Source organism: Callospermophilus lateralis, chromosome 2, assembly GCF_048772815.1.
Source record: "Callospermophilus lateralis isolate mCalLat2 chromosome 2, mCalLat2.hap1, whole genome shotgun sequence".
Taxonomy (NCBI): domain Eukaryota; kingdom Metazoa; phylum Chordata; class Mammalia; order Rodentia; family Sciuridae; genus Callospermophilus; species Callospermophilus lateralis.
In genome coordinates this window covers 67201743-67226297 of record NC_135306.1, presented here as the reverse complement: position 1 = coordinate 67226297, position 24555 = coordinate 67201743, and the positions used below count along the sequence as shown (strand labels likewise).

Sequence of the window (24555 nt, the reverse complement as noted above, 5' to 3'; positions counted from 1 at the left end):
GCAAATTCCATGATTTTGTCATTTCTTAGTGCTGCGTAGTACTCCATTGTGTATAAATGCCACATTTTTTTTAATCCATTCATCTATAGAGGGGCATCTGGGTTGGTTCCACAGTCTAGCTATTGTGAATTGTGCTGCTATGAACATTGATGTGGCAGTATCCCTGTAGTACGCTCTTTTAAGGTCTTCAGGGAATAGTCCGAGAAGGGCAATAGCTGGGTCAAATGGTGGTTCTATTCCCAGCTTTCCCAGGAATCTCCATACTGCTTTCCATATTGGCCGCACCAATTTGCAGTCCCACCAGCAATGTACAAGAGTACCCTTTTCCCCACATCCTCGCCAGCACTTGTTGTTGTTTGACTTCATAATGGCTGCCAATTTTACTGGAGTGAGATGGTATCTTAGGGTGGTTTTGATTTGCATTTCTCTGACTGCTGGAAATGGTGAGCATTTTTTCATGTACTTGTTGATTGATTATATGTCCTCCTCTGAGAAGTGTCTGTTCAGGTCTTTGGCCCATTTGTTGATTAGGTTATTTGTTTTCTTATTGTTTAATTTTTTGAGGGCTGGGGATGTGGCTCAAGTGGTAGCGTGCTTGTCTGGCATGCGTGCGGCCCGGGTTCGATCCTCAGCACCACATACAAACAAAGATGTTGTGTCCGCCGAAAAAACTAAAAAAAATATTAAAAATTCTCTCTCTCTCTAGAAAAGCAGCCTTTTAAATGGTTGGCCCCTTTTCGTTTGTGCACATCTAGTCCTATGTATAAATATGGATATGTCTATATTATATAGGGGCAATAAGTTAACACTCACTGCGAACATTTGAAATTCAATGAATTATTGCTGAATTTGTGAAAATAACATTATTCTGGTACTTTTGGGTCTTTGAGATCTATTATAAGATACTTGCTTCATTACATATCATAGATTTTTTTCAATCATTTAAAATAAATAAGTTAAAAAATCATATTGCAGAAAGCTATTATGAAAGCTTTTATTTTTGCAATTTGAAAAAAAATCATTTCCAGCCTAATCTTGTGTTCAGCAACATTTTGTCTACTTTTTGCTACATATGGTAACATTATTAATAAAATAATAAATAATTTAAACATCAAGTTTAAAATGACTACTGATTTTAGTGACTAGGAAGGTCCCAGTCACTGACTGGACATTGGGTGATATCACAGGGAACGCCATCTTTGGCTTGACATCTCCTGTGATATTTTGACTGCAGCTGTTAGTGGGAAAAGCCGCACCAGTGGATCTGATGAAGAACAAGACGGTCCCAGTGCAATTAACCAGAACGTCGCCCTGGCCATAGCAGGGAATCATTTTAATCTGAAGACAAGTGGAACAATGCTATCTTCCTTGGTATGTAGTGCATATTTCTCTGGCTTGATTTTTGCTTGTGTCTTCTCCCCTCTTCAGATGAGAGAGCCCAGCTTACAGCTAGCAGTGATGGTTACTCTGTGCTGAAAGGAATCACAGTGAGGTTGGCTCTAGGAAATCAGATCAGAGAAGGTTCCTACAACAGCGAGAGACTTTCAGCTCAGATGGAGGCAGCCCCAATGGCTGAGTTCAAGTTTCAGGAAACTTGGAAAGAGGTGAACTTGGGAACTCGGAGATCTTTACAAAAAAAGATCAAACCAAGGCTTCCTTATGTTGGTGTCCTGGGCTGCGCTTAGTTAGTTATACTGAGTCTGCCTCCAAAAAAAGATTGAAGTGGCCAGAAGCTTGGAATATATGCTTCTCAAGCAAAAGACTTCAGCTTTCCTGGGTCCCCAGGGAACCTGTGAAATTTGTTTGGCTCTGCTCTTTTGCACAAACTCTGTGGCTTAAGGAGGTGCTACTCCAGGAATGGGCCTTCTTTCTAGTCACCTGAGGTGGGATTCATCACTACTTGTTGATGAGCTCTGACTAACACTTGTCAAAACAGCACTGTGTCCCCCATCTTAATTTACTTTTGCATTTCAGTGTAAGATATATATCTGTAGAGAATTCAACCTGGCTCTCATCTGAGAAGACAGGGTTTTGGCCCAGCTCCTCTTTGCCAGATGACTTTCTTCTCTTCCTCCAGCACTTAGTAAGAAACAAAAGGAAAGAATGTTTGAGATTTGACATCCCTGATCTTACAGTCTGATAAATATTGTGTGTTCTGACCTCCTCCACCTCTCTGAGATCCTTCTAATCAAAGGTACCCACTCGAGGCAGCCTCTGCCTTTTGTATCACTTGCCTCTAAGGAAGGAACGCAGAAGCCCCAAGTGCACCTGTTAGAACATATTCCCTGTGAAGTTATATCTAAGGATTTCATTACTTCTTGTCAACACACCAAGGGTAATTCAAGTTGAAGTAACTTCATCATCTCTCGATTTCCATCCAAAACTAACATTTCCTTCACATAATTCACAAATACCTCATTGCAATTTCACCACTACATTCCACTGGATATTAGCTACGCCACATGAACCAAGGGTGCAGCCGCATATTGTTGTTGACTTGATGAGTAACAGAAAGTGTGCTTAGCACTGGAAAATGAACACTTGTGGCCAGAGTAGAATAACAAATGGTTTGAGCATCCACACCCCACTCACTGCCAAAAAGGAATTACTGGTAAATTCATATTACGGAAGACTCCACTAATTTATGGATTTGACTAATTTATCAGGCAGCTCGTGACCCTCATGTTATATTTCAGACTATGTAACAAAGAAGCTAAAATCTTAAACAGTTATTCATGGTGCCTAGCCAAACTAGTTCTCTTCTGTAAGTCCAACCTTACGTCTGTCTGGCTTCAAGAAGTAATATTCAAAGATCTTAGCAGCAAGAAAACCCCTTTGGGGGCTGAGGTTGTGGCTCAGCAGTAGAGTGCTCACCTAGCACATGCAAGACACTGGGTTCGATCCTCAGTACCTCATAAAAGTAAATAAGATAAAGGGATTGTGTCCAACTACGACTAAAAATATATTTAAAAGAAAGAAAGGAAGAAAACCCTTTTGTATCTCTGAAAAGCTTAGCCAAGGTTCAGAGCTAACCAACAGACCACACCACTCCCTAAGACAGAGAATGTTCTATTATGTGGCTGAAACCTGGCTCAAACACTGCCCCTGGTGAGCAGCCCAGCTCCAGAGAACACAGCTTTCCTGCCCAGGAAAAGCAGGGCTACTGGAAGCATCCCCAGACAAGGAAAAGATGGCCCCCACATTCTGAGAGATTATCATCCCATCAGCTTTTGGTTTTTATGTTACTTGACTTCTTCCCCTGCCTCCTTCCAGCCCTATAAGCAGTATAATATGCTGAATGCCGACACCACCCGAAACCTCATGATTTGCTTCCTCTGGATCATGAAAAATGCTGATCAGAGTCTCATTAGGAAGTGGATTGCTGACCTGCCATCAATGCAGTTAAACAGAATTTTAGACTTGCTTTTCATCTGTGTCTCCTGTTTTGAATATAAGGTAAGTGTGGGGTATCTGCACTGATCTCCCAAGTTCAATCCTGTCTTGTTACTCTTCCCCTTTGCAAGGCCAATGGTGGCATCGTTAGTTTTTTCATGTTTCTGTATTCAAATCCACAGCCTATTTGCATTTATACATATGATCATTCTAAAGGGAAAAGATCTCAACCTTCTGCAGAAAGCCCCATTTCTGTTAATAGGGTTTCAGTTGTCAGACTCTCCAGAATGGTGCCTCTGTACTTCTTGTCAAACTACATGTACATGTAGGCCAACGTGACTGGAGTATTCTGTTTTGATGAGTCTCCCATCAATAAATACCTCACCAAACTGCTTCTATCCTGCCCAGGGAAAGCAGAGTTCTGACAAAGTCAGTACCCAAGTCCTGCAGAAGTCGAGGGATGTCAAGGCTAGACTGGAAGAGGCTTTGCTCCGGGGCGAAGGGGCCAGAGGGGAGATGATGCGCCGCAGGACTCCAGGTATGTGAGGAAGGCTTTCCCTGCTTTCTGTTAACCCCTCTGCATCCTTTGTGGGAAGGAAGTTCCTCTGGAAATCACTCTCATGGGACATTTGCAATAACAGCAGAGGCAGAGGATCCTGGAATTCCATGCGTGGTGTATATAAGATTAGCCCTGGGCCTCTAAGGGAAAGTTGCTACTCAGATCAAAGAATTCTCAAAATGGCCCCTGATGGCATGTTTGAGTGAAAACTTGGTGGTGGATAAAGAATATGAATCATAGATGAGTTGGGACATGTCTCCCTCCAGGCAGAGGCCTCTTTAGAGGATATTTGACTAATCCCTCTGGAGCATGATCAAGAAACTAGAGCCTTCTGGGCCTAGGATCATCTCCCCCAAATCATTCAGGGCATTATTGGAATGGAATCAGTTTCCCAAACGGGCTTCAGAGTGTTCGAGTCCTCCAAGGACCCTGCCACACCAGGAAAGACCTCAGAAGGTGGAGCTCATCACTCTAGAATAATAGAGTGAAATGTTCACGTGCCCTGGGTCTTAGTCTCTGTGCTCACAATACAACAGAAAGACAGCTCCTTCTGCTCAACAGGACTCAGTAGCAGGGAGCTTGGAGGGAGCTCAGCATTTTCGGTGGTGACAAGGTACCTTCATTTGACACCGGCTATCTCCAATAATTCAGTGAAAAATATTTAAAAATATGAAAAATATGCTCCCTGATACCCCAGAAAGGCAGGGATACTAAGCCTGTACCCTGTGAATCAAAGAGCAGACCACCCAGACATAGGCACGGTGACTTTGTCTCCTCTCAGCATCCTGCACAGACTAATTAACTGGAGAAATGGTTCTGAGTCCTCTCAGCTGAGCTTGTTATGGAATTTCTGGTTATCTTAAAGGGCTTCATGCTAATCAAATTCCTATCATGCATTTCTTAACTCCTAGGGAATGACCGATTTCCAGGCCTAAATGAAAATTTGAGATGGAAGAAAGAGCAGACACATTGGCGGCAAGCTAATGAGAAGTCAGATAAGTGAGTCACTCAGCAACTTTGTTCTACCTTTATTTTAAGTCCAAAACCATTTTTCCCAGGCTACTTGTATTACTGAAACAACTGCATCCTTCCACGGGTAAGAAAATGAAGCATCTTCATCTGTATAAATATTCTCCACCCAGGGACCCATGATGCTCAAAGGTTTAAAGGAGTTGTGATTGCCAGCTATTAAACATGCATCAGATTGATAAGCATTTTAAAAAATTAATATTAAGCAACCTCACGTAGTTTAATGAAAGCTACTAATGGAGAGTGGGGAATTACAGAACATGGGACAAAGTGCCCAATACCATATAGTTTCAAATCCCTACTGAATCCTTTGAACCCTATTTGGAAATGCATTCAAAGATGAATAGTCAGGGATATTCATGTCAGTATTACTTGAAATTGTTTTTAAAAAATTAGAAACACTTTAAACACTACAACATAGGAAAACATATAACAAAATACTAGGTTGCCATAAAAATGACAATTTTAATGACATGGGGAAATGCCTATGAAAAATAATTAAGTGAACAGAAGCAGGATAGACATCTGGTTTTAGGATATAATTTCAAATCTTTAATTATAAATAAATGCATTTCTAATAAACTGGAAGGAAATTTACCAGAATATTTATAGTGGTTTTCTTTGGGTATTGGGAATATAGGCAATTGTTGTTTTCTTTTTGTACTTTGCTGGATTTCCTGCAGTGTTATGATATGTATCACAGTCAGAAAAAAAGTATAAAGAAATGAAAGAATAAAAATCCTGTTTGGATTGTAATGAGAGAGATATATAGGTAGAGCACAAGACGGTGCAGCAATTATATGCAACAACTTAGACAAATGAGAGACAAAATTAAATATATTTGAATAGATGGTGCATATCTCCTCTGCCTCTTAAAACAGATAGCCTAATGAATCCCACAGCTCACAGAGCACAACATTGAATTGTTGAAGACCACACACACAGTTGACAAGGCATAAGCAGAACATCCCCTTGGCATATGACACACACATCATAGAAAAAGATGGGAAGACTTGAGTAACACTATTGCTTTGTAAATAAATACGAGTTCATATCTTTGCTGTCACTATAGAATATTCTGGCCCATTTATGGAACTTTTGGGAGTGAAATTTATTTTAGAACATCAAAGAAATTTGTTACAGATGTTACTTTGGAAAACCCAGTCATTGGTCTTATTAATAATGTCTGCCGGGCACGGTGGTGCACGCCTGTAATCCCAGCGGCTCAGGAGGCTAGACAGGAGGATCAGAGTTCAAAGCCAGCCTCAGCAAAAGCAAAGCACTAAACAAATTAGTGAGACCCTGTCTCTAAATAAAATACAAAATAGGGCTGAGGATGTGGCTTAGTGGTTGAGTGCCCCTACGTTCAATCCCCGGTACCCCCAAAAAACATAAAATAATGCCTATTTGCTTTGGGTATTTTATTCTTGCTCCAAGTTCCCTAAACTGATTTGTAAGATACTTGGTTCTAAGAGTCTATACATTCTAGTTTAGATAATGTACAACAACAACAATCTGCATATAGTAAGTACAGAATTGCTTAGTTGGTTAGGTCATCTATGAGATTTAAAATAGAGAATAACAAAGCCTGTTTTGCCTGGGCCACATAAATAGATGATTTGGGAAACCTCTCCCTTCTTTTGGCAATAACAACACAATGCTGAATCTTAGCATGCAGAGCCTGCCAGTTCTCTCTAGGTTAGTTCTTAGCCCTGAGCTACCTGGTGGGCTGCTCATTATTAGAGCTAATGATGCATACCTGCAGACCTCAGTGGCTATAGCATAGAAAAATTAGAACTGCTCATCCTAGCTCTTTGGGAACTTTTTGTAATTACTTGAGTTGTCTCTTTCATCTTTTTTTTGCCTTGTTCACCAGAATAATTTTTAATTATTTTCACTCTGTTTCTTTTAGAGCAGTAATTTTCAACGTGGGCTGCACATTAGAATCACCCAGGGGGCTTTTAAAGCTCCTAATTTCAAAGTGCCCAAAGATACCCTAATTCATCTGCAGTGGTGGAGCCCAGGAATCAGTATTTGTAAAACTGCCACATGACTCTATTGTGCAGCTAAGTCTGAGAACATGGTTTTAAAGAAAAAGCTGGTGGGCTTTTTAAACCCTAGAGTAGTGGGTGGTGATGGTTGCATAACAATGTGAAGGTACTTAATTCCACTGAACTGCACATTCTAACATGGTTAAAATAGTAAATTTTGTTCTATGTATTTTAACTGCAATAAAAAATTGGAATAAAAAAAAAAAAGATAAGGATACTCTAGATCTGCACTGTCCATTGTAGTAGCCACCAGCCACATGTGGCTATTTTGAAATGAGAAGTAATAAAAGTGCATGCCATATTTTATATTTCACTAGGAAGTTTTGTGTTGATTACACATTGACAGTATTTTTGATACCAGTAATTTAACAACAACAAAGAAAACTTTTAAATTTCATTTATAATACATAAATGCTTTCTCTTGGAGAATGGGGGTGAGGCATGTGAAGCAACTTGGGACCTGAGAGCCTATTCCTAATTGTGGAAACAGTTAAATTTCACAGAAATGTTTACTTTGATCATCAGAGGTATGTAATAAACTGCATGTCCTCCAGTGGGTTAAGGATACTGGAGAACATCTAAGTAGTAGCCTTGGTAGTGTAAGACATGTGAGCTGACAGCGTGATTCCCCAGCTCCAAAATTATATCTTGGCCACTGTTGTCACTTTTAAAAAGTCAATTTTTCACATCTCCCTTCCCTGGAAACTAAATTTGGATGATGATACAAAATATAGTACTCCCCCTTGTCCACAGGGGATACATTCCAAGAACTCCAATGGGTGCTTAAAACTTCAGATGTTACCAAATTCTGTATGCAAGCATGGAGAAACTGATAACCAAGACAGCTAATAGGTAACCGATGGGTGGGTAGAGTGTACAGCATTAGAGACACTGAAAAAGCAGTGATTCACCTGGCAGAATAGAGTGGGACAGCATACTATTCACATTGGCATACAATTTAAATTAATTAATTGTGTACTTCTGGATTTTTTCATTTAATTTCTTTAGGCTGCAATTGACCCTGAATAACTAAACCATGGAAAGCAAAACTGTTGGGGGTGGGGGCTTACTTTATCCCTTCCCAATCTTAGTTGAATTTTGTGAGAATGCATGGACTAGTCCATAAAATACTCTGATTCCTTAAAATGAAACCTAATAGAGGAGCAGCACCTGGCAATTTCCCATTCCCTAGTGAGTGATACCAGTTAGATGATCTGCCCCATGGGAATGCAGTCTTTGCTTTCCATTGGGAAAAAAACAGACAAAATGTCCCATTCCTGGCTGACCAACCCCAACTCAGTCTCTTAGCTTCCCAACATGGTCTTTGGGAAGCTAAGACACTGAACTGCCCCTGTTCTAAAGCATCACCCTTTTCTAACCCAGCATCGTCACGGTTTGCCAAATTCACACCACACCCAGTCTCTCCTGCATATTGCAGGGGCTTCCTCCTCCCCCACCACCAGATCCAGAGTTCTCATGCATGAAATACAGGCATGGCCCTGAGGTTTTAGGCAATAATCTAATGGGCTCCCCTAATTGCTAATAGCAGCCAGTGATTGCTTCTCTGCCCATCTTGTTATTTTTATAGTTGTCATCATTATTAATAATAGTAGGGATGAGAATGACCTGGAAACTTTACCTCGATAACAGTATTTCATCACATAATCGTCACCACTACATTAATGTACATTCACGAGTATTCAGTGCATCCTAATCTTGCGGCAAAGACATATTAGTAATAAATGATTTTTAAGGAACCAGCATAACTTGCTTTTAAAGCTTCACATCACAGTTATACTCCACTTTTACTGCAAAAAAAAAAAAAAATTGTTCTAAAATCCATGACAATTATATGGTGAAATACAGAATCTTTCTAACCACACATGAATTCCAAAAAATGCCTGCACACCTTAGTGACTTAAGGCCAGCTGCTTTTGTTTTCATTTCTAAGTTGACTCTTCCAAAGATTTCTTTATGCCTTGGTGCAAAGATCACCATTACTAGAACCTGGCCAGCTTTGATTTGTGTGTTAATTTGAACCTCTTTTTGTTTCTTAGAACAAAGGCAGAGTTAGATCAAGAAGCCTTGATCAGTGGCAATCTGGCTACAGAAGCAAATCTAATCATCCTGGACATGCAGGAAAACATTATCCAGGTGAGAAAAACTAATAGCTTGACCTAATTTGCTTAACATGAATGTGTTCACTGGAATTTAAGAAGGAAATCTTTATTCGAAATTGTGAAAGAAACAAATAGTGATCCTTTTAAAAAGTGAAGTTGACAGGTTACTATTTACAATAACATCCACCTTATAAACTCCAGAGATACCAAACATTCTTCTGGCTTCTTGGACTTACTGCTCACTTGGAAAGATGTGTTTGATGAGCTGACCGTGGTTAAATTGGCCCAAGAGTATGCCAAATTTATAATTCAAATGGTAAAATTCTGATTTAATATCTAGACCCAGGGTGGTTAACTGGTTTTTTTTCTGATGGGTCTAATCCAGTTGAATGGTGGTCCCTGTCTGATATAGGAGCTGTTCTTATGACTGGATTAGATTAAAAAATAGTGATAAGTAGGGTAAATGATGTTTATTTTGGATTCAAATTACTGAAGAAAAGTCATTTATCCCATAAGTTTGCCATCCCTGCTATAGAAAAGTACAGTCAGCCCTCCATATCTACCAGTTCTGTGTACATGGAAACTACCAACCATGGATTGAAAATATTAAGGAAAAAATTGCATCTATGCTGGGCACAGTGTTCGTGCCTATAATCCCAGTGGCTCTGGAGGCTGAGACAGGAGGATCATGAGTTCAAAGCCAGCCTCAGCAAGGGCGAGGCACTAAGCAATTCAGTGAGACCCTGTCTCCAAATAAAATACAATAAATAAATAAATAGAGCTAGGGATATGGGCTCAGTGGTTGAGTGCCCCTAAGATCAATTCCTGGTACCCCTCCCCCCAAAATATTTTCATCTATATTGAACATGTACAGTCCTTTTTTTCTTTCATATCATTTTTCCCTTAACCATATGTTATAACAAGGATTTATATAGCATTTACATTGTTTTAAGTATTTAAAGTAATCTAGGGATGATTTAATAATATGTGTAGGTTATACGCAAATGTTATACCATTTTATATAAAGGACTTGAGCATCCACAAATGACTCAAGTATATTTAATGACTTTGATATCTCTGATAACATAAATGCTTGACATCACATTGATGGTATCTTTATATGACTCAACCTTAAACATTCTATACCTAACATCAGGCCTCAAAATGTATTAGTAATTTTCCAAGAAAGGTGAAACTTAGCTACTATTATCCTTGGTACTTTTAGTTCTGCTGTAGCTGATAAATAAGCTTCTATGTAGAAACATCACTGACATCTCTGTTGTACTGGGAAACCCACATTGTGTTTTGAAGCCCACAAGGCAAGCTAGGCCTTGTATACAAAGAAAGAACATTCCAAAAGCTTTGGCCCAGGATAGAGGGAGGTGTGCTTCATTTAGGAAGCCAGAATTGGGCAAAAGTCCCAAATCAATTAGGAGTTTGGAAATCAGTCTTCAGTTCTCATGGTTAGTGAATGACAATAGATGGTGGCTCACCAAACCCTGAAGACCTTCCAATGAGAGCAATGGAACATCAGGTCCCGAGATAACGTTCAGCAGCCTCTCCTGTCTTCAGCCCTCAGCTCACTGCACATCAGGGATTCAGTAATGCTGTTCTTCTGGCCCCTAGGCAAGCTCGGCTCTGGACTGTAAAGACAGCCTGCTGGGAGGCGTTCTGAGGGTCCTGGTGAATTCCCTAAGCTGTGATCAAAGTACCACCTACCTGACTCACTGCTTTGCGACACTTCGAGCCCTCATTGCCAAGGTAAACATGAGACACTTGTTTTCTTACTCTTAATTAAGGGTAAGATTCTCATCTAGCTTCACTTCTGTCTTCAGGTGGACCAAAACCCACGGAGTATCTTAAATGGCATGCATTGAAGGTCTTAGTTCTTCTTAGGAAGAAAGCAGATACACTTCCTATGGAGGAAGTCACCATGAGAGGACAGCGTCTCTAGTACTTGAAACGTGGGACTAACTAAAGAACTTGAAATAGCCACTCACTAAAAGTCTATGATACAAGAGCAAAAATCAATGGAGCAAATTTGTAATTTTACCCTTTTCCTTTAATACCTTATCATAATGAGATTAAATCCTATACATGACTCCCATTAAGTCTTACAAAATATCATATCATAAAATGCCAGAGGTTTAAATTAATTTTCTGAGAACCTGAGAATGTATATTATCTTTGGTTAGTATAGTCTATACAGGTTAAATTCTCTCCTTTGTGGGAAATCTCCGTGTGTGCCTTCTCCGTAGGGTCTGTTAAATTTAGAAAGAGGAATTCTTTTGCTATCCTCTACTAGAATGATTTCTCTTTCTTAGTCACCAGTAATTTCCAGGGAACCCAGGAAATTCATGATTCATTTCTTCAAAGTTATGATCTCACCAGTGAATTCAACCAGGTTAACAATGAACTTTAATAACATAGCCCTGACCTTAGTTGTGCGGTTCATAATTAAATCTTAAGCCAACTTCATTACTTAAACCCATCTTCTGACTCACATAGGTCATTATCTTTATGGAGCAATGCATTAACTCTTCTGGGCTTTTTGCTTGTCCAAGCAGACATTTGCATATTTCAATAGGCATCTGGTCCAAAAAGCTTATCAAGTGCCAAGTGATGCCTGATGGTGCCTTGTGTCTCTCCTAGTTTGGAGACTTGCTGTTCGAGGAAGAGGTGGAACAGTGTGCGGACCTGTGTCAGCGTGTGCTACACCACTGCAGCAGCAGTATGGACACCACACGGAGCCAGGCTTGTGCCACCCTCTACCTCCTCATGAGGTTCAGTTTCGGAGCTACCAGTGTAAGAACTCAGACCAGACCGGTGACCCAGAATCAGTAGAGAAAGTCAATGCAAAGCATCAGTAGAGAGAAAAACCTAAGGGAATGTGTGCAGTGTCGCCATTTACCCCAGTTCTGCAAAAAAGAAACAATACAGTACCAAGGTGGATAGCAGCTTTCACCTGAATTTGCATTTAAAGGCAACTTCAGGACTGGTGAATGCCGCAGTTCCCATTAGTAATGTGTCTCCCTAAGACACAGAAGATCTTTTATACATAGATAAAAATGGTATGTGTGGAAACAAATGCAACAGACAATATAAGAATTCAGAAGAATGAATCCTGTTTCTAAATTCTGAATTAGTACAGTTCTGGCTAGTACGTGAATGGGCTGTGGAAGAGAATTTTGAATGACCAGCAATATCTGGAACTGGGTTGTGTTTCATTGTTATTCTGTGGTACTGGGAATTAAACCTAGAGCCTTGTGAATGCGAGGCAAGTAATTTACCACTGAGTCACATTCCCAGCCCCTAGACCTGAGTTTTAATTGAAGCCTAGAAGCCTTTGGAACTCAACTTTATTGAAGAACACTCAGCCTTTACTTTAGTTTGTGCAGATTTAGGTGTGTTCGTTTGGAATTTCTGTAAAAGATAAATTGGAACTAGACATGGTGGCACATGCCTATAATCCCAGTGACTCAGGAGGCTGAGGCAGGAGGATCAAAAGTTTGAGGCCAGTCTGGTCTCAAAATAAAATAAAAAGGGGTAAGGCTCTAGCTCAGTGGTATAGTGCTTTCTAGCACAAGTGAGACTCTGGGTTCAATCCCTACTACCCCAAAGATGCACACATAAAGATAAACTGGCCCATGGAATAAAGTAGTGTCTTCAGAGAGATATTAGTAATAACTATTTAAAAGTCTTTAGGACATTACCCAGGGTCTCTTGGCATAGCCTTATTTTCCCACAGTTCTGGAAGGAAAGGAGAATTAGAAACTTGCTGCTTTCTTTGGTCTAAAATCTCAGTAATTTCTGGCCTTGGAAGTTCTATTCCTCATTGTAGTTTAAATGAAATTCTAAGAAGAGGATCTTGGTATAAAAGAATATATCCTGTGACCCAGCTTTATAGGAATCTTCTGGCCTTGCAGTATGGAGGCAACTCAATCCTCAATGAAAATTTAAAGGGAGCCTGACAGATTTATGTGAGCACAAGGTCCTTTCAGACCATTTAAATGATAATGTGAATCTTGTACACAGTGTAGCTCACCTTGCATTGAGAGAAAAGGAAATGATTAAGACGGGGATGAAAGATAACTCAGGGAGTTTTGTGTCTAGCCCTACTGCCTTCAATTATTGACTAGCTGAGTGCCTCTTTTTTTTTTTTTTTTTTTTAAATGCAGAACTTTGCCAGAGTAAAGATGCAAGTAACTATGTCTCTGGCATCTTTGGTGGGCAAAGCACCAGATTTTAATGAGGAGCACCTGAGAAGATCCCTGAGGACAATTTTGGCCTATTCAGAAGAGGACACAGCCATGCAGACAACTCCCTTTCCTACCCAGGTAGACCAATGAACATACCTTGTCTCAAGCATGAATTTGGGATCAGCCGATTATAAACACATACACACACACACACACACACACACACACACACACACACACATAACCATATGATTATACGTATATAATTTGTATGTATTATATATATAATTTGCAAGGATGTATTGCCTATCCCATAATCACATCCTCTCGGTGCTCTAAGAAACATATATATTTCCTCACTACTGTCCCCAGCCTCAGGATGCCAATAGTCTATCTAGAGAGCTCAGTTTCAAGACAATTAGGAGGAAAGACAAAACAACTGATACTTAAGTGTGTGGCAAGAAACTACATATGGTGTGAGATTAGAGAAAGGGAGGGGTTAGTTAATGAACAACCTAGTGACCTGGAAAGGCTCGGGCAGGATTCAGAGGGCAATGATGAATAGGGGTGAGAATGAATTGTGTCTAAGGGGTGCTAAAGAGACCAGCTTGACCCACGGGTACTTGAAGGAGAGGAAGGACCAAGTTAGAGATTATCAACAAGATCAGTCCTACAGACACTTGTGAGGACAATAATCTGTTGCAATGCTCAGGGAATAAAGAAAAAGATAAAGCATTTCACCTTTATCTTTTAACTTCAGCTTCTGGCCTACTCTAGATTAGGTTCCCACTAGAATGAATGAGGGAATGTATGAATGAAAGAATGAATGGGTGAAGTTTTCTTTCTTCCCTTAGTGTGAGAGCCCTGTTTGCCCAGAGCTCTCCTGCCTTCTCCAGTAATGTTACATCCTCATTCTCAGAATCTTTTTCCTCTCCTCTCCCCTGCACCAAATCCTATCTCACCTGTTTCTTCTCCACCATGTTCCTGTAAATTAATCTTATTCATGCAGAGATATTCACCAAAAAGACCAAGCAAAATATGGGCAGTACAATAGAGGTCTTCAATGAAATGAGTATGGTGGAAGAAATTTTAGGAGCCCTGGAAGTTGATAGAAGGGATAAGATGATATTCTGCAGCTGAGCCACTTGCTAGGGTCTATGGATCAAGACACAGTCTATCAGGTTTTGTGTGATGAGTCTCCACTGTTGTCTTTTGTAACTAAGAACAAGTCGTTCTCAGAGGTTCTAAAAACTCTGAAGCCTTGGAGAGATCCAGGAAGCTTCAGAAACATGAAACCCAAGTTGTGGTCCCAAGCTGCCTCCTAGCTGGTATAAAGAACCCTGATGATTCAGAGTAGAGCTTAGAACCTTTCCGGTTACAAATAACTAAAACTAGTTCAAACAAATTTAAAAGAAAATTGTTGCAGTGGGAAGTAGCATGAAGATCCAGGGCTGTTTCACAGATCCCAAGGCCAACTCACATCAGGGCCTATGAAGCACATGGATTTGCAAACAACTGAAGAACCAAGAATCCATCTAGAGTCCCCTTCACGTTTATTACTCACTTTTTTCTGAGCAAAGCGTTTCTGTGCCTCCCACATATTCTTTCTATGTAATCCTATCTCCTTTCCACAAACTACAAAGCCAAGGTTATTTGAGGGCTTACATTTTTTGCAGGTGGAAGAACTTCTCTGTAATCTGAATAGCATCTTATATGACACAGTGAAAATGAGGGAATTTCAGGAAGATCCTGAGATGCTTATGGATCTCATGTACAGGTAAACTTTTCTGATAAAATCTAAAGGGCATCACCTGGGGATCCCATATTTGTCACTGTGAAGTTCTTACTAATGTAATTACCATAGGTAATATGGACAGAATTATTTTGGATGACATCCAAAAATGTGTATGGTAATCAGTAGAAATTAAACATTTATAGTGGTTTGATTCATATACATGTTTTCAGAAAGATCACCTTAGTTTAAAGTGATTTGCCCACTCTATAACACTATCTTCTGTTTAACTATCTGAATTGTTTTCTAAATGATTTGGTTGCAATTATATTCAGACACACATATAAGTTTTACTTCAGAAATTCTCTCTATAGTTTAAAACTTTGACTCCCAGTCCTTGCTCTGTAGAAATGGTTTATAGAGGCAAAATTGTTTGTATGTAACATCGTAAGAGGCACAATACTTTTGTCTTCTGTCATTATTTTTGAGAAAAAGGAAAGGAAGATAATTGCTTGAGATTTATGTCAAAGGACATTATTTTTAACAGTCTTTTTTTCTCATAAAGCTTTCACTAAGTGCTCTTGGGGTCCAGCATACCTTAGACATGGCACAAAAACAGTTGAATTAAAGTATTTGACTTTTCTCTCATGTTTTCAAGATGTAAGGTAAAATCAGGGTGAAAAAAAAAAAATGTTGTACAGTGTCATTAGCCTGCTACCCTTGAAACTGTCACTCAATCTGTCTTCAGAATTGCCAAGAGTTACCAGACATCTCCTGATCTTCGGCTGACCTGGCTCCAGAACATGGCAGAGAAACACACCAAGAAAAAGTGCTACACAGAGGCCGCCATGTGCCTGGTACATGCTGCTGCCTTAGTAGCCGAGTATCTGAGCATGCTGGAGGACCACAGCTACCTGCCCGTGGGCAGTGTCAGCTTTCAGGTGGGGACACGTTCAGCTTTACCCGAGAATACTTAACTCAACCAGGAGACAATTCTGCCCACACCCCCTGCACTAACAATGTCTAGAAGCATTTTTCATTATTACAACTGGAGTTGGGAAGATGGGTGTTACTGACATCTAAAAGGGAGGGTGTCACTGAACATTCTACAATGCATGGGAGAGTCTTTGCCACTAAGAAGTGCCCAACCCAGTTGTCAACAGTGCACATTTGCCTTCTCTAATTGCTTTGCCATCTTTTTTATTGTTGTTTATAATAATGGTACCTAGAGGAACAGGCACTTTAATAGGTGTTCTGAACTATTACTCCTACTTCACAGATGTAGAAATTGATAAAGCAATTTTTCTAAGGTCATTTAAAGTCTTTCTCAAAAACTTATAGGTAGCACCATATAATGACAAGCAAGAAAGTACTTCTAAACATTGAAGAAATTATTTCCCTCATGGCCCAATCTTTTGATTCCATTCCCCACTTCCGTAGGGTCCCACTCAGATCCAAAGTCAAGAAAGAATGAAATTGACCTGGAAAGGGAAACAAAAGGCTGAATCCATATTTTCTGAGAATAACCTAAAATTACTCATAGTTGACAAGGGGAAATTGACTGCCAGACCTAGAAGATGGCTCAGTGGCCACTTGTTTGTATGGAACATCATAAGAAGCACAATATTTTTGTTCTTCCTACATACTTTAATACAGTCTAGAGAGAGAGAAAAAGACAAACCAAAATCAGTGTTATTAGTACTTTTTTTTAAGAGACACAGTCTGTAGAGATGGCCATCCCTGAAACCATGAACAATACAGCTACAATAATAGAATTTTTTCAAGCCAAACTTACAAAGTCATTTATAGTGTTTGTATTATTCTTGTCTGAATTTCCATGACAGATTTTATGAAAGGCTTTGTTCTCAGTATTGTTCTTCAACATGGTATTGTGATGCTTTGTGAACCAGAAAGAAAGGACAATTCAAAGTGGCTTTCCCAGGCTTAGAGAATAAGTCACTAAAATGATTGCTGGAAGAGTTGGGAGCCTCTCATTTCTAGAATAGTGTTCACCTGCAAAACTGGATTTCACCTCATGTTATTAACCCCTCCTTCCTTATGGTCCTAAATAACAAAAATATGTATTCTATTATTTTATTCTCAGTAAATAAATTTTATTCTCAGTTCAGAAATGTTTGTTATAAAAATCAGTAATTAATTTCTCATCCCAAAGCATAAAAACATTATATCTGATTTTGAATAACACAAAAGCAAAACAGAAAGTTATAAAAATTCTTTTAGGTTCATCTTCTTTCATCAAATTTATTTTGGCCATTTGATATTACGAAGGATAAGTATTACAATTTCTTCTCTTTTTTTTTTTGTTTGTTTGTTTTTGGTAGCAGGGATTGAACCCAGGAGCTCTTAAGCACAGAGCCACATCCCCACCCTTTTTTTATATTTTATTTAGAGACAGGGTTTCGCTGAGTTGCTTAGGGCCTCACTAAGTTGCTAAGGCTGACTTTGAATTCACAATCCTTGTGCCTCAGCCTCCCAAGCTGCTGGGATTACAGGTATGTGCCACTGTGCCTAGCTTTGTATTACAATTTCACTTTCCAGAAAATCTTCAGACTTATCAGTTAGAGTTGAATTATATCATCCCCTTTTCTTATTTTGTTTACTAAACTATTTCTTATAATTTACTATGTTTTATTTAATATACTATATTTTATTTACTATTCCCCTCTTACTATATTTTATTATATTTTATTTTACTATATTTTATTATATTTTATTTAATATTTAATAACTTAAGTATTCATTTCATTTCATTTTTTAATTTCATATGTAAAAGTCCTCTTATTCTTATTTTACTTATATTTTAGTTGATTGGCTTCTAATGAGATATACCAAGGTGAGACAGAATTGTTGTTCTAGACCTAATAGAAAAACTCCACACTATCCCTACATGGGAACATAGACCTCCATCTTTTCATATATCTTTACTCCTTCATTCCTGCTGTCAGAGCATAATTTATTGAGAATTTCTTCTGTCTTCATGACCTTTACATTCTAGCCAGAAAGATATCATATAATTAATTATTCCATTCTTAATCATAATTATGATAAATACTATTATAAAAAGACACAAAACACTGTGAGCTTTTAGACTGTGGTCCCACCTTAGGGTCGGGGAAAGAGTGCAGAAGGTGATAAGGAAGGTGAGGAACCGAGAAACACGGGTCTTCATGATGGACAGAACACAATGACTAGGTGTTCTCAGATACAGAAATGATGTCAAATTATGTCGTGCTTATGGGTGAATTGTTATTTCTCTCAAATGAGACATAACCAATCAGTTTAGAAATGGGTGCTTAAAAGCAACAGAACTTACAACCCACAGTGCCTAAGGTACAAATGGAACTTACCAGCCCACATGAGGGGAGCTAGCCCAGAGAAGTACTCACCAACTAGAGCAGGAGACCTCAGAGACCACCAGATCTCAGAGTCATCTCCTCTTCCTGTCCTAGCCTCTGTTGGGCTTCATGCTCCCCACATTTACTGAGTAAGATTTAGGTTTCCATCTCCAGGTTCAAGTCCAGAAGCCTGTTCAGAGAAAGTCTCAGAGTATCTTTTCATTCTGATGGGGTCATGTGCTCATTCTGAATCAATCATAATTGCCAAAGAAATCAAATGCTCCAACTAACTGAGCCAGAGTCACTGGTCCATACCTACAACTATGAGGGGTTCTTCCTAAGAAAATTAGGATGCTTCCTAAGAAAATTAGAATGAAGGAATTCTGGGCAGTGTTATCAGATGTCCACTGTTAATTTCTTAAATGTTCTTTGCTTCAGTTTTTATCCTCGTTCTGCTCCAATAAAATCGAGCCTTTGGAAAATACTTGTAAATTGGAGATAAGTCTGTGCAAGGAAAAATAACTTCGAGGTCACTGAATTCCAAGAAACTGAAATCATTGAAATTCTAAGCCCTAGAGAGCAACATTTATTTCACAAATGTAGATATGCACACATTCTCAGATTCTGCAACAAGTTTTACATCCCTAAGCCAGAAGCCAGGAAAGTCTTTCCCAAATCTTTTTCCTCTGGGTAATAAACTAATAAGTTGTTGAGCTTCATATTTATTTCTCTACATGTGGAAAATTGCATACAATTCTAATAGTACTAGTTTCCTGAGTTATTAGATTCTTCCAACTGAATTTGTTGAACCTTCTATTATCTCCAATTCAGAAACATAATAGGCCTTCATTCTACAACTTAAAGCATACTAATTTTCTTTGGAAGAACCCTTCATAGTTTTAGGTATGGACCAGTGACGCTGGCTCTGTTAGTTGAGCATTTAATTTCTTTGGAAGAAAGACTGGTAACAAAAGATTTTGAGAAACTCTACCTATATTCATTAAAGTACATTACGATATTGGATAACAACTATTTCTTCATTGGTTGCTAAAGTTGAACTGGCAGACAGCATTTACTTTACAAGCCATCTCTGATCTAATAGGTAGTGGCGACTGGAGCAGTATGCTGAAAGAATTTTGAAAATATATCCAAGTTCAGAGGGGGAAGAGTGCTGTAATTAACTAGTTATGTCTGCCATGTGCACAACAATAGGAAGGAGTAGCATATGTGCTACTGGTTTGCAATATCTAAGCTAAGAAGGCTTTCTATTTCATTTATGCATTGTGTGCCTTTCTTCCATAGCTGTGAGGGGAAAAAAAAAGACTTTAACCTATCAAGAGTTAAAGTAATTGCCAAGATCATAGCTTGGGTAAGGCAAGCAAGGAGCACAAGGTGCAGAAAAAGGAGGTACTTTACTCTCAGGACCAAACAAGTACAGAATTAGCCCTTCCGTGACCCTGGGAATAAGTACTTCCCCAATTTTGTGCCTTGGTTTTCTCATTCAGGTCATACTATCCCTGACCACTAGGCTCTAACTTCTATAATTTATATAAGTAAAAAATGTGTAGAAACAAAAATGTTCAGGGGGAAAAAACACTAACTACTGCACTGTTGTAAAAACTTCCATAAAATCTTGGCACAGTGGTGCATGCCTATAATTCCAGCCGCTTGGGAGGCTGAGGCAGGAGAATTTCAAGTTGAGGCTCAGCAACTTAGTGAGACCCTGTCTCAAAGAAGAATAAAGGGGAATGCTGGTGATGTAGCACGGGCATATATCACTCGCCCAGAATGTGCAAGACCCTGGTTTCAATCCTTAGCACTTAAAAACAAAGAAAAAACTTCCATAAAAAAAACATTGCTTGTTAGTGTTATCTTATCAATATAAACACAACTGGCTATTTACCTGAAAGTCAAGACTTCAGGAGAAAAACACAGAAGTCAGAGATTTATTGAGCTAATATGACAAAAAGCCGACTTAACTGAGTGTTGGCCTTTGCTTTTTAAAAACCAAGACCCTTGCTGTTTGTCCCTTAGGGTTGTTTTTGCTAATGTGGGGTTGTTTCAACTCAATTATTGTTATATGAAGGGAAATGTTCCTTATATAAAATCTCCTGGTGGTTAAAAGTAGAAAGGAAATGTGGGGGTTTGAAGACTGGCTGCTCAATGTATGCTTTCAAAATAAATGTCAGCCAGGAACTCTTCTGGGTAGAACATCAGACCTGCCATAATCACAACCTTGGTGAGGATCCTGGGGTTCTTATTTATTTATTTATTTATTTATTTATTTTTGGTGCCAGGGATTGAACAACGCAGAGGCACTAGACCACTGAGCCACATCCCCAGCCCTATTTTGCATTTTATTTAGAGGCAGGGTCCCACTGAGCTGCTTTTTTGCCTTACCATTGCTGACGCTGGCTTTGAATTCCCCATCCTCCTGTCTCAGCCTCCTGAGCCACTGGGATTACAGGTGTGCACCACTGCGCCTGGCTAGGATCCTGGATTTCTGCTTCTGCATTCCTACCTTCTGGGTTCCTATGGTCCAGTATTCGACTGGTCCCATGTTCTCTGGGCTCATACTGTGTTTTCTTACAGAATATTTCTTCCAACGTGCTGGAGGAGTCTGCAGTCTCCGATGACACCTTGTCACCCGATGAGGATGGGGTGTGCTCGGGCCGGTACTTCACTGAGAGTGGCCTGGTGGGCCTCCTGGAACAGGCCGCGGAGCTCTTCAGCACGGTCAGTATCCAGAGGGCATCCCAGAGCTGAGCTCGGGAATGCCCAGCCTTAACGGCCTAGTGAGCCCCTCTCCACAGACGCCAGGGGCATGCAGGACAGGGGCAGGGCCCAGGGAGGACTTTGATGTGCACAGATTGCATCAGCTCTCCAAGGGAGGTGGGAAGGCCTTTCATCACTGCCGTGTTCTGGTTTTCACTACATGCGTGTTGGCTGGACAGCAGTTTCACAGTATTATTTCCATTTAATAGGGATGGAAACTAAGCCACAGAAAGGTGAAATGGCTTGTCCAGGGTTACACAATAAATGACGAGGCATGTTCTCACTCCCTCATTTTCTCTCTCAGAGAGAAAAAGATAGGAAGGAGCCACTGCAGGGAGAGGGCAGAAATCCATGGTGTCCTCCCTCCTAACAACCAAGTCATCTTCAAGAGCCTCACAGGCAGGACCAGCTCAGAGAAATGCAGGAGCAAAAACCACAGACACTCCCCGCATTAGCCTAATCAGGTCTCCAAATAAGAGAAAAAAATATATAGAAGACGTCACTGGATTCAGATCAAAGAGAAAAGCCTCTTGTCCATTTTTGCTTTAATGATCTCCTTCCCCCACATTGCAAGCCAAGTAAATATTTAATATTTCACTATATTTAGAATAACCAATTTATTTTCCTCCCTACATTATTCTTTATTTTCTGCTTTTCACCTCCAAATTTCCTCCCTATAACTTCTATGTATATTAATTATTTTTTTTAACCATTGTCTTCTTTTTCTTCCTGCTTTCTCTTTCAGGATTCAGAAAAGGTCCAATATACTCTTATTTTCTTGAAATTTTAGCTAGAATCCTGTTAACTCCCTGGTGGGCATGCAATGAGCATCTGGCTAGAGGAGGACCTCTGATGCTATTTAAATACATAAAAGCTGCCTTCCTGAGTGTTCTTAGTCCTCAGTGCCAAGTCTTCTCTCCTTTTAGTCTGAGAAAGCCCTTCTATTTAACATCTTCATATAGGACCATTTAGCAATATGTCTGGCCCATTTTGAAGGCTGAGATGCTGGGACAGCATTCCTGCTGTGTAAAATACTGGGGCGCAGAGGTATATCCATTCTCCAGTACATTGTTTGCATAGTAAACTCTGATTGCTCTTAAGTTTCCATTGTATTAAATTTTCTTTGATGCTCTTCTCATCTCTCTAAGGGAGGCTTGTATGAGACGGTTAATGAGGTCTACAAGCTGGTCATCCCCATTCTGGAAGCGCATCGAGACTTCCGGAAGCTGACCTCCACTCATGACAAGCTGCAGAAGGCCTTTGACAACATCATTAACAAGGTAGCTTGATGTCTTTGCTAATGGGTCCTGAGTGGTAGATGACCCTGTCCTGAGACGGTGGTCAGTCCTCCTTCCTCTCTAGAAACTCATTGACCTTGAGCACATTACTGCAGTTCTCACCCATCAAACGGAAAAGGACTCAAAACTGACCAAGGTCCAGATTTCACAGTGTGAAAGGCAGCTTGACTTACTTTCTAAGTAGGAAATGTGAGAATCTTTTAAATTCACTTAAAATAAAGTCCAAGAAATCTTTCATGGGATTTCTTTAGTTATTATTTCCAAAATTTATTCTATAAACATTGACTTTGCTTAGTAGAGGGATTTCTGTTTACATCAACTGTAGAATTGATACGTTTGTAACATAATAAAAAACCCTTTTAACCCAGTGGATCCTCAAGAATGACATCACTAGAGAGAGGTTTTCTTATTTTGCTTAATAGGATCACAAGAGAATGTTTGGAACTTACTTCCGAGTTGGTTTCTATGGATCCAAATTTGGGGATTTGGATGAGCAGGAATTTGTGTACAAGGAACCTGCAATTACAAAGCTTCCTGAGATCTCACATAGACTAGAGGTAAGAAAAGTGATTTTGTGTGCTTGCCATTGTATACTTCACAAAAACAAGTTAGAGTGAATCACTACCAAAAAGGAAAAAAAAAAAAGGCCAGGATTCAACATTGAGATATATATACATTTTCCACATTACATGTATTATATGAAGGGATTAGCTGAGATCATGAGGTAAAGCAAGATTTGCATAGTTTTCCCCTAAGATCCTGTACATGTCTTTAAAATTTTATAAATTTACATCATGAATGTTTACTTTTCAGGTCTATATAAAATCCAATCAGTGTCACATCTTCTTATGCCCCACTCCCAATGTTAGTAATATATACTAACAGATGCAGAGTAAAAGGGTTTTTTAGGGTGAAGTTTGCCATCTTAACTTCTAAGCAATCCAATCATACTTCTGAGTCACCCTCCTGCAAAACGTTGTGGCTGTCATTGTGGTGTTGCTGGACAGCACAGGCTGTTCTGATAAGGACATTCTTGACAGTAGCTGCAACCTGCCATCTACACTTGGTCGGTAATGTAACCAAAAAAAGCAGCATGTTCTGGCAGGAAAGGCTGAAAAGATGGACAAAAAAGAAACTGTGTGAAGAAAAATCAGAAAAAAAAAAAAAAGAAACAGTTATTGAAAGGAAGACTATCAAAAACCCAGGAAGAAACCCAAGGGTTGCCTCCAAAACAGCACCTTCTGGGGCTGAGTGACTAAGGTCCCCTGAAGTGCTGACAACTGTTAACCAAAGAGTCACTCCTTATTCTTTCTTGCTATTGCTTGGGATATATGCGCTTTTATGTCTGTAGAACTTAAAACACTTTTGTTACCTAATTGCTCCTTGAACTATTATCCCTGCCAAATAAGAAAAGGACTTTTATCCTTACTTGACTCAAAGAAGCCATGGCCCAGAGTGGTTGGGCATCTTGCCCAAAGACAATAAGCTCGTAAGAAGGAAAACTAGTCACTGACTCAGGCCAATTGGTTCCCTAATATTGTTCCCCCAACTTAGAATTAAAGGTGTATATGTTGTCTTCTTGCATATAGTGGTTTGCCACATGATGGGAAGCCTGGTGACCTTTAAGTTCTCAAGATACAAAAAGAGGTAAACTGTGCCATACCTCTGCAGATGCCTCAGGAAATAGGATGACGCTCACTGAATTCGAGACAGAGTGTACACTTTGTAGAGAATCATATATCAATTGATGGTGCTGGACTTCCTCATATTTTTATTTATGTCTCAGGAAATGCTGAACTGTGCTCGTTAGCTCAGAGGGACTCTGAATAATCAATGAACAAACTGCACTTGTTCCAAACTTACTCCACTTCTGAGAAGACAGAAAGTTGCATTATGTTAAAATTACCTTTATAAACTATTGTTTCCTCTTACCTAGGGGTTTTATGGTCAGTGTTTCGGTGCCGAATTTGTGGAAGTGATAAAAGATTCTACCCCAGTGGACAAAACCAAGTTGGATCCTAACAAGGTATGGAGAAAATTTGC

General features: G+C 39.6%; 1 protein-coding gene across 4 annotated transcripts in view; it reads left to right on the top strand.

Annotated features, from left to right (window-relative positions):
- Positions 1–24555, top strand: part of Dock8 (dedicator of cytokinesis 8) — a 214902-nt gene that overhangs the window by 167307 nt on the left and 23040 nt on the right. For all 4 annotated transcript variants that reach the window (XM_076846038.1, XM_076846035.1, XM_076846037.1 and 1 more), the window contains 14 exons: positions 1235–1371; positions 3274–3456; positions 3802–3931; positions 4864–4951; positions 9090–9186; positions 10779–10913; positions 11805–11957; positions 13331–13489; positions 15028–15128; positions 15832–16024; positions 21032–21175; positions 22363–22494; positions 22935–23069; positions 24449–24538. In XM_076846038.1, coding sequence (XP_076702153.1) covers positions 1235–1371; positions 3274–3456; positions 3802–3931; positions 4864–4951; positions 9090–9186; positions 10779–10913; positions 11805–11957; positions 13331–13489; positions 15028–15128; positions 15832–16024; positions 21032–21175; positions 22363–22494; positions 22935–23069; positions 24449–24538 — 1877 coding nt within the window. The remainder of the gene's footprint in view (positions 1–1234; positions 1372–3273; positions 3457–3801; positions 3932–4863; positions 4952–9089; positions 9187–10778; positions 10914–11804; positions 11958–13330; positions 13490–15027; positions 15129–15831; positions 16025–21031; positions 21176–22362; positions 22495–22934; positions 23070–24448; positions 24539–24555) is intronic.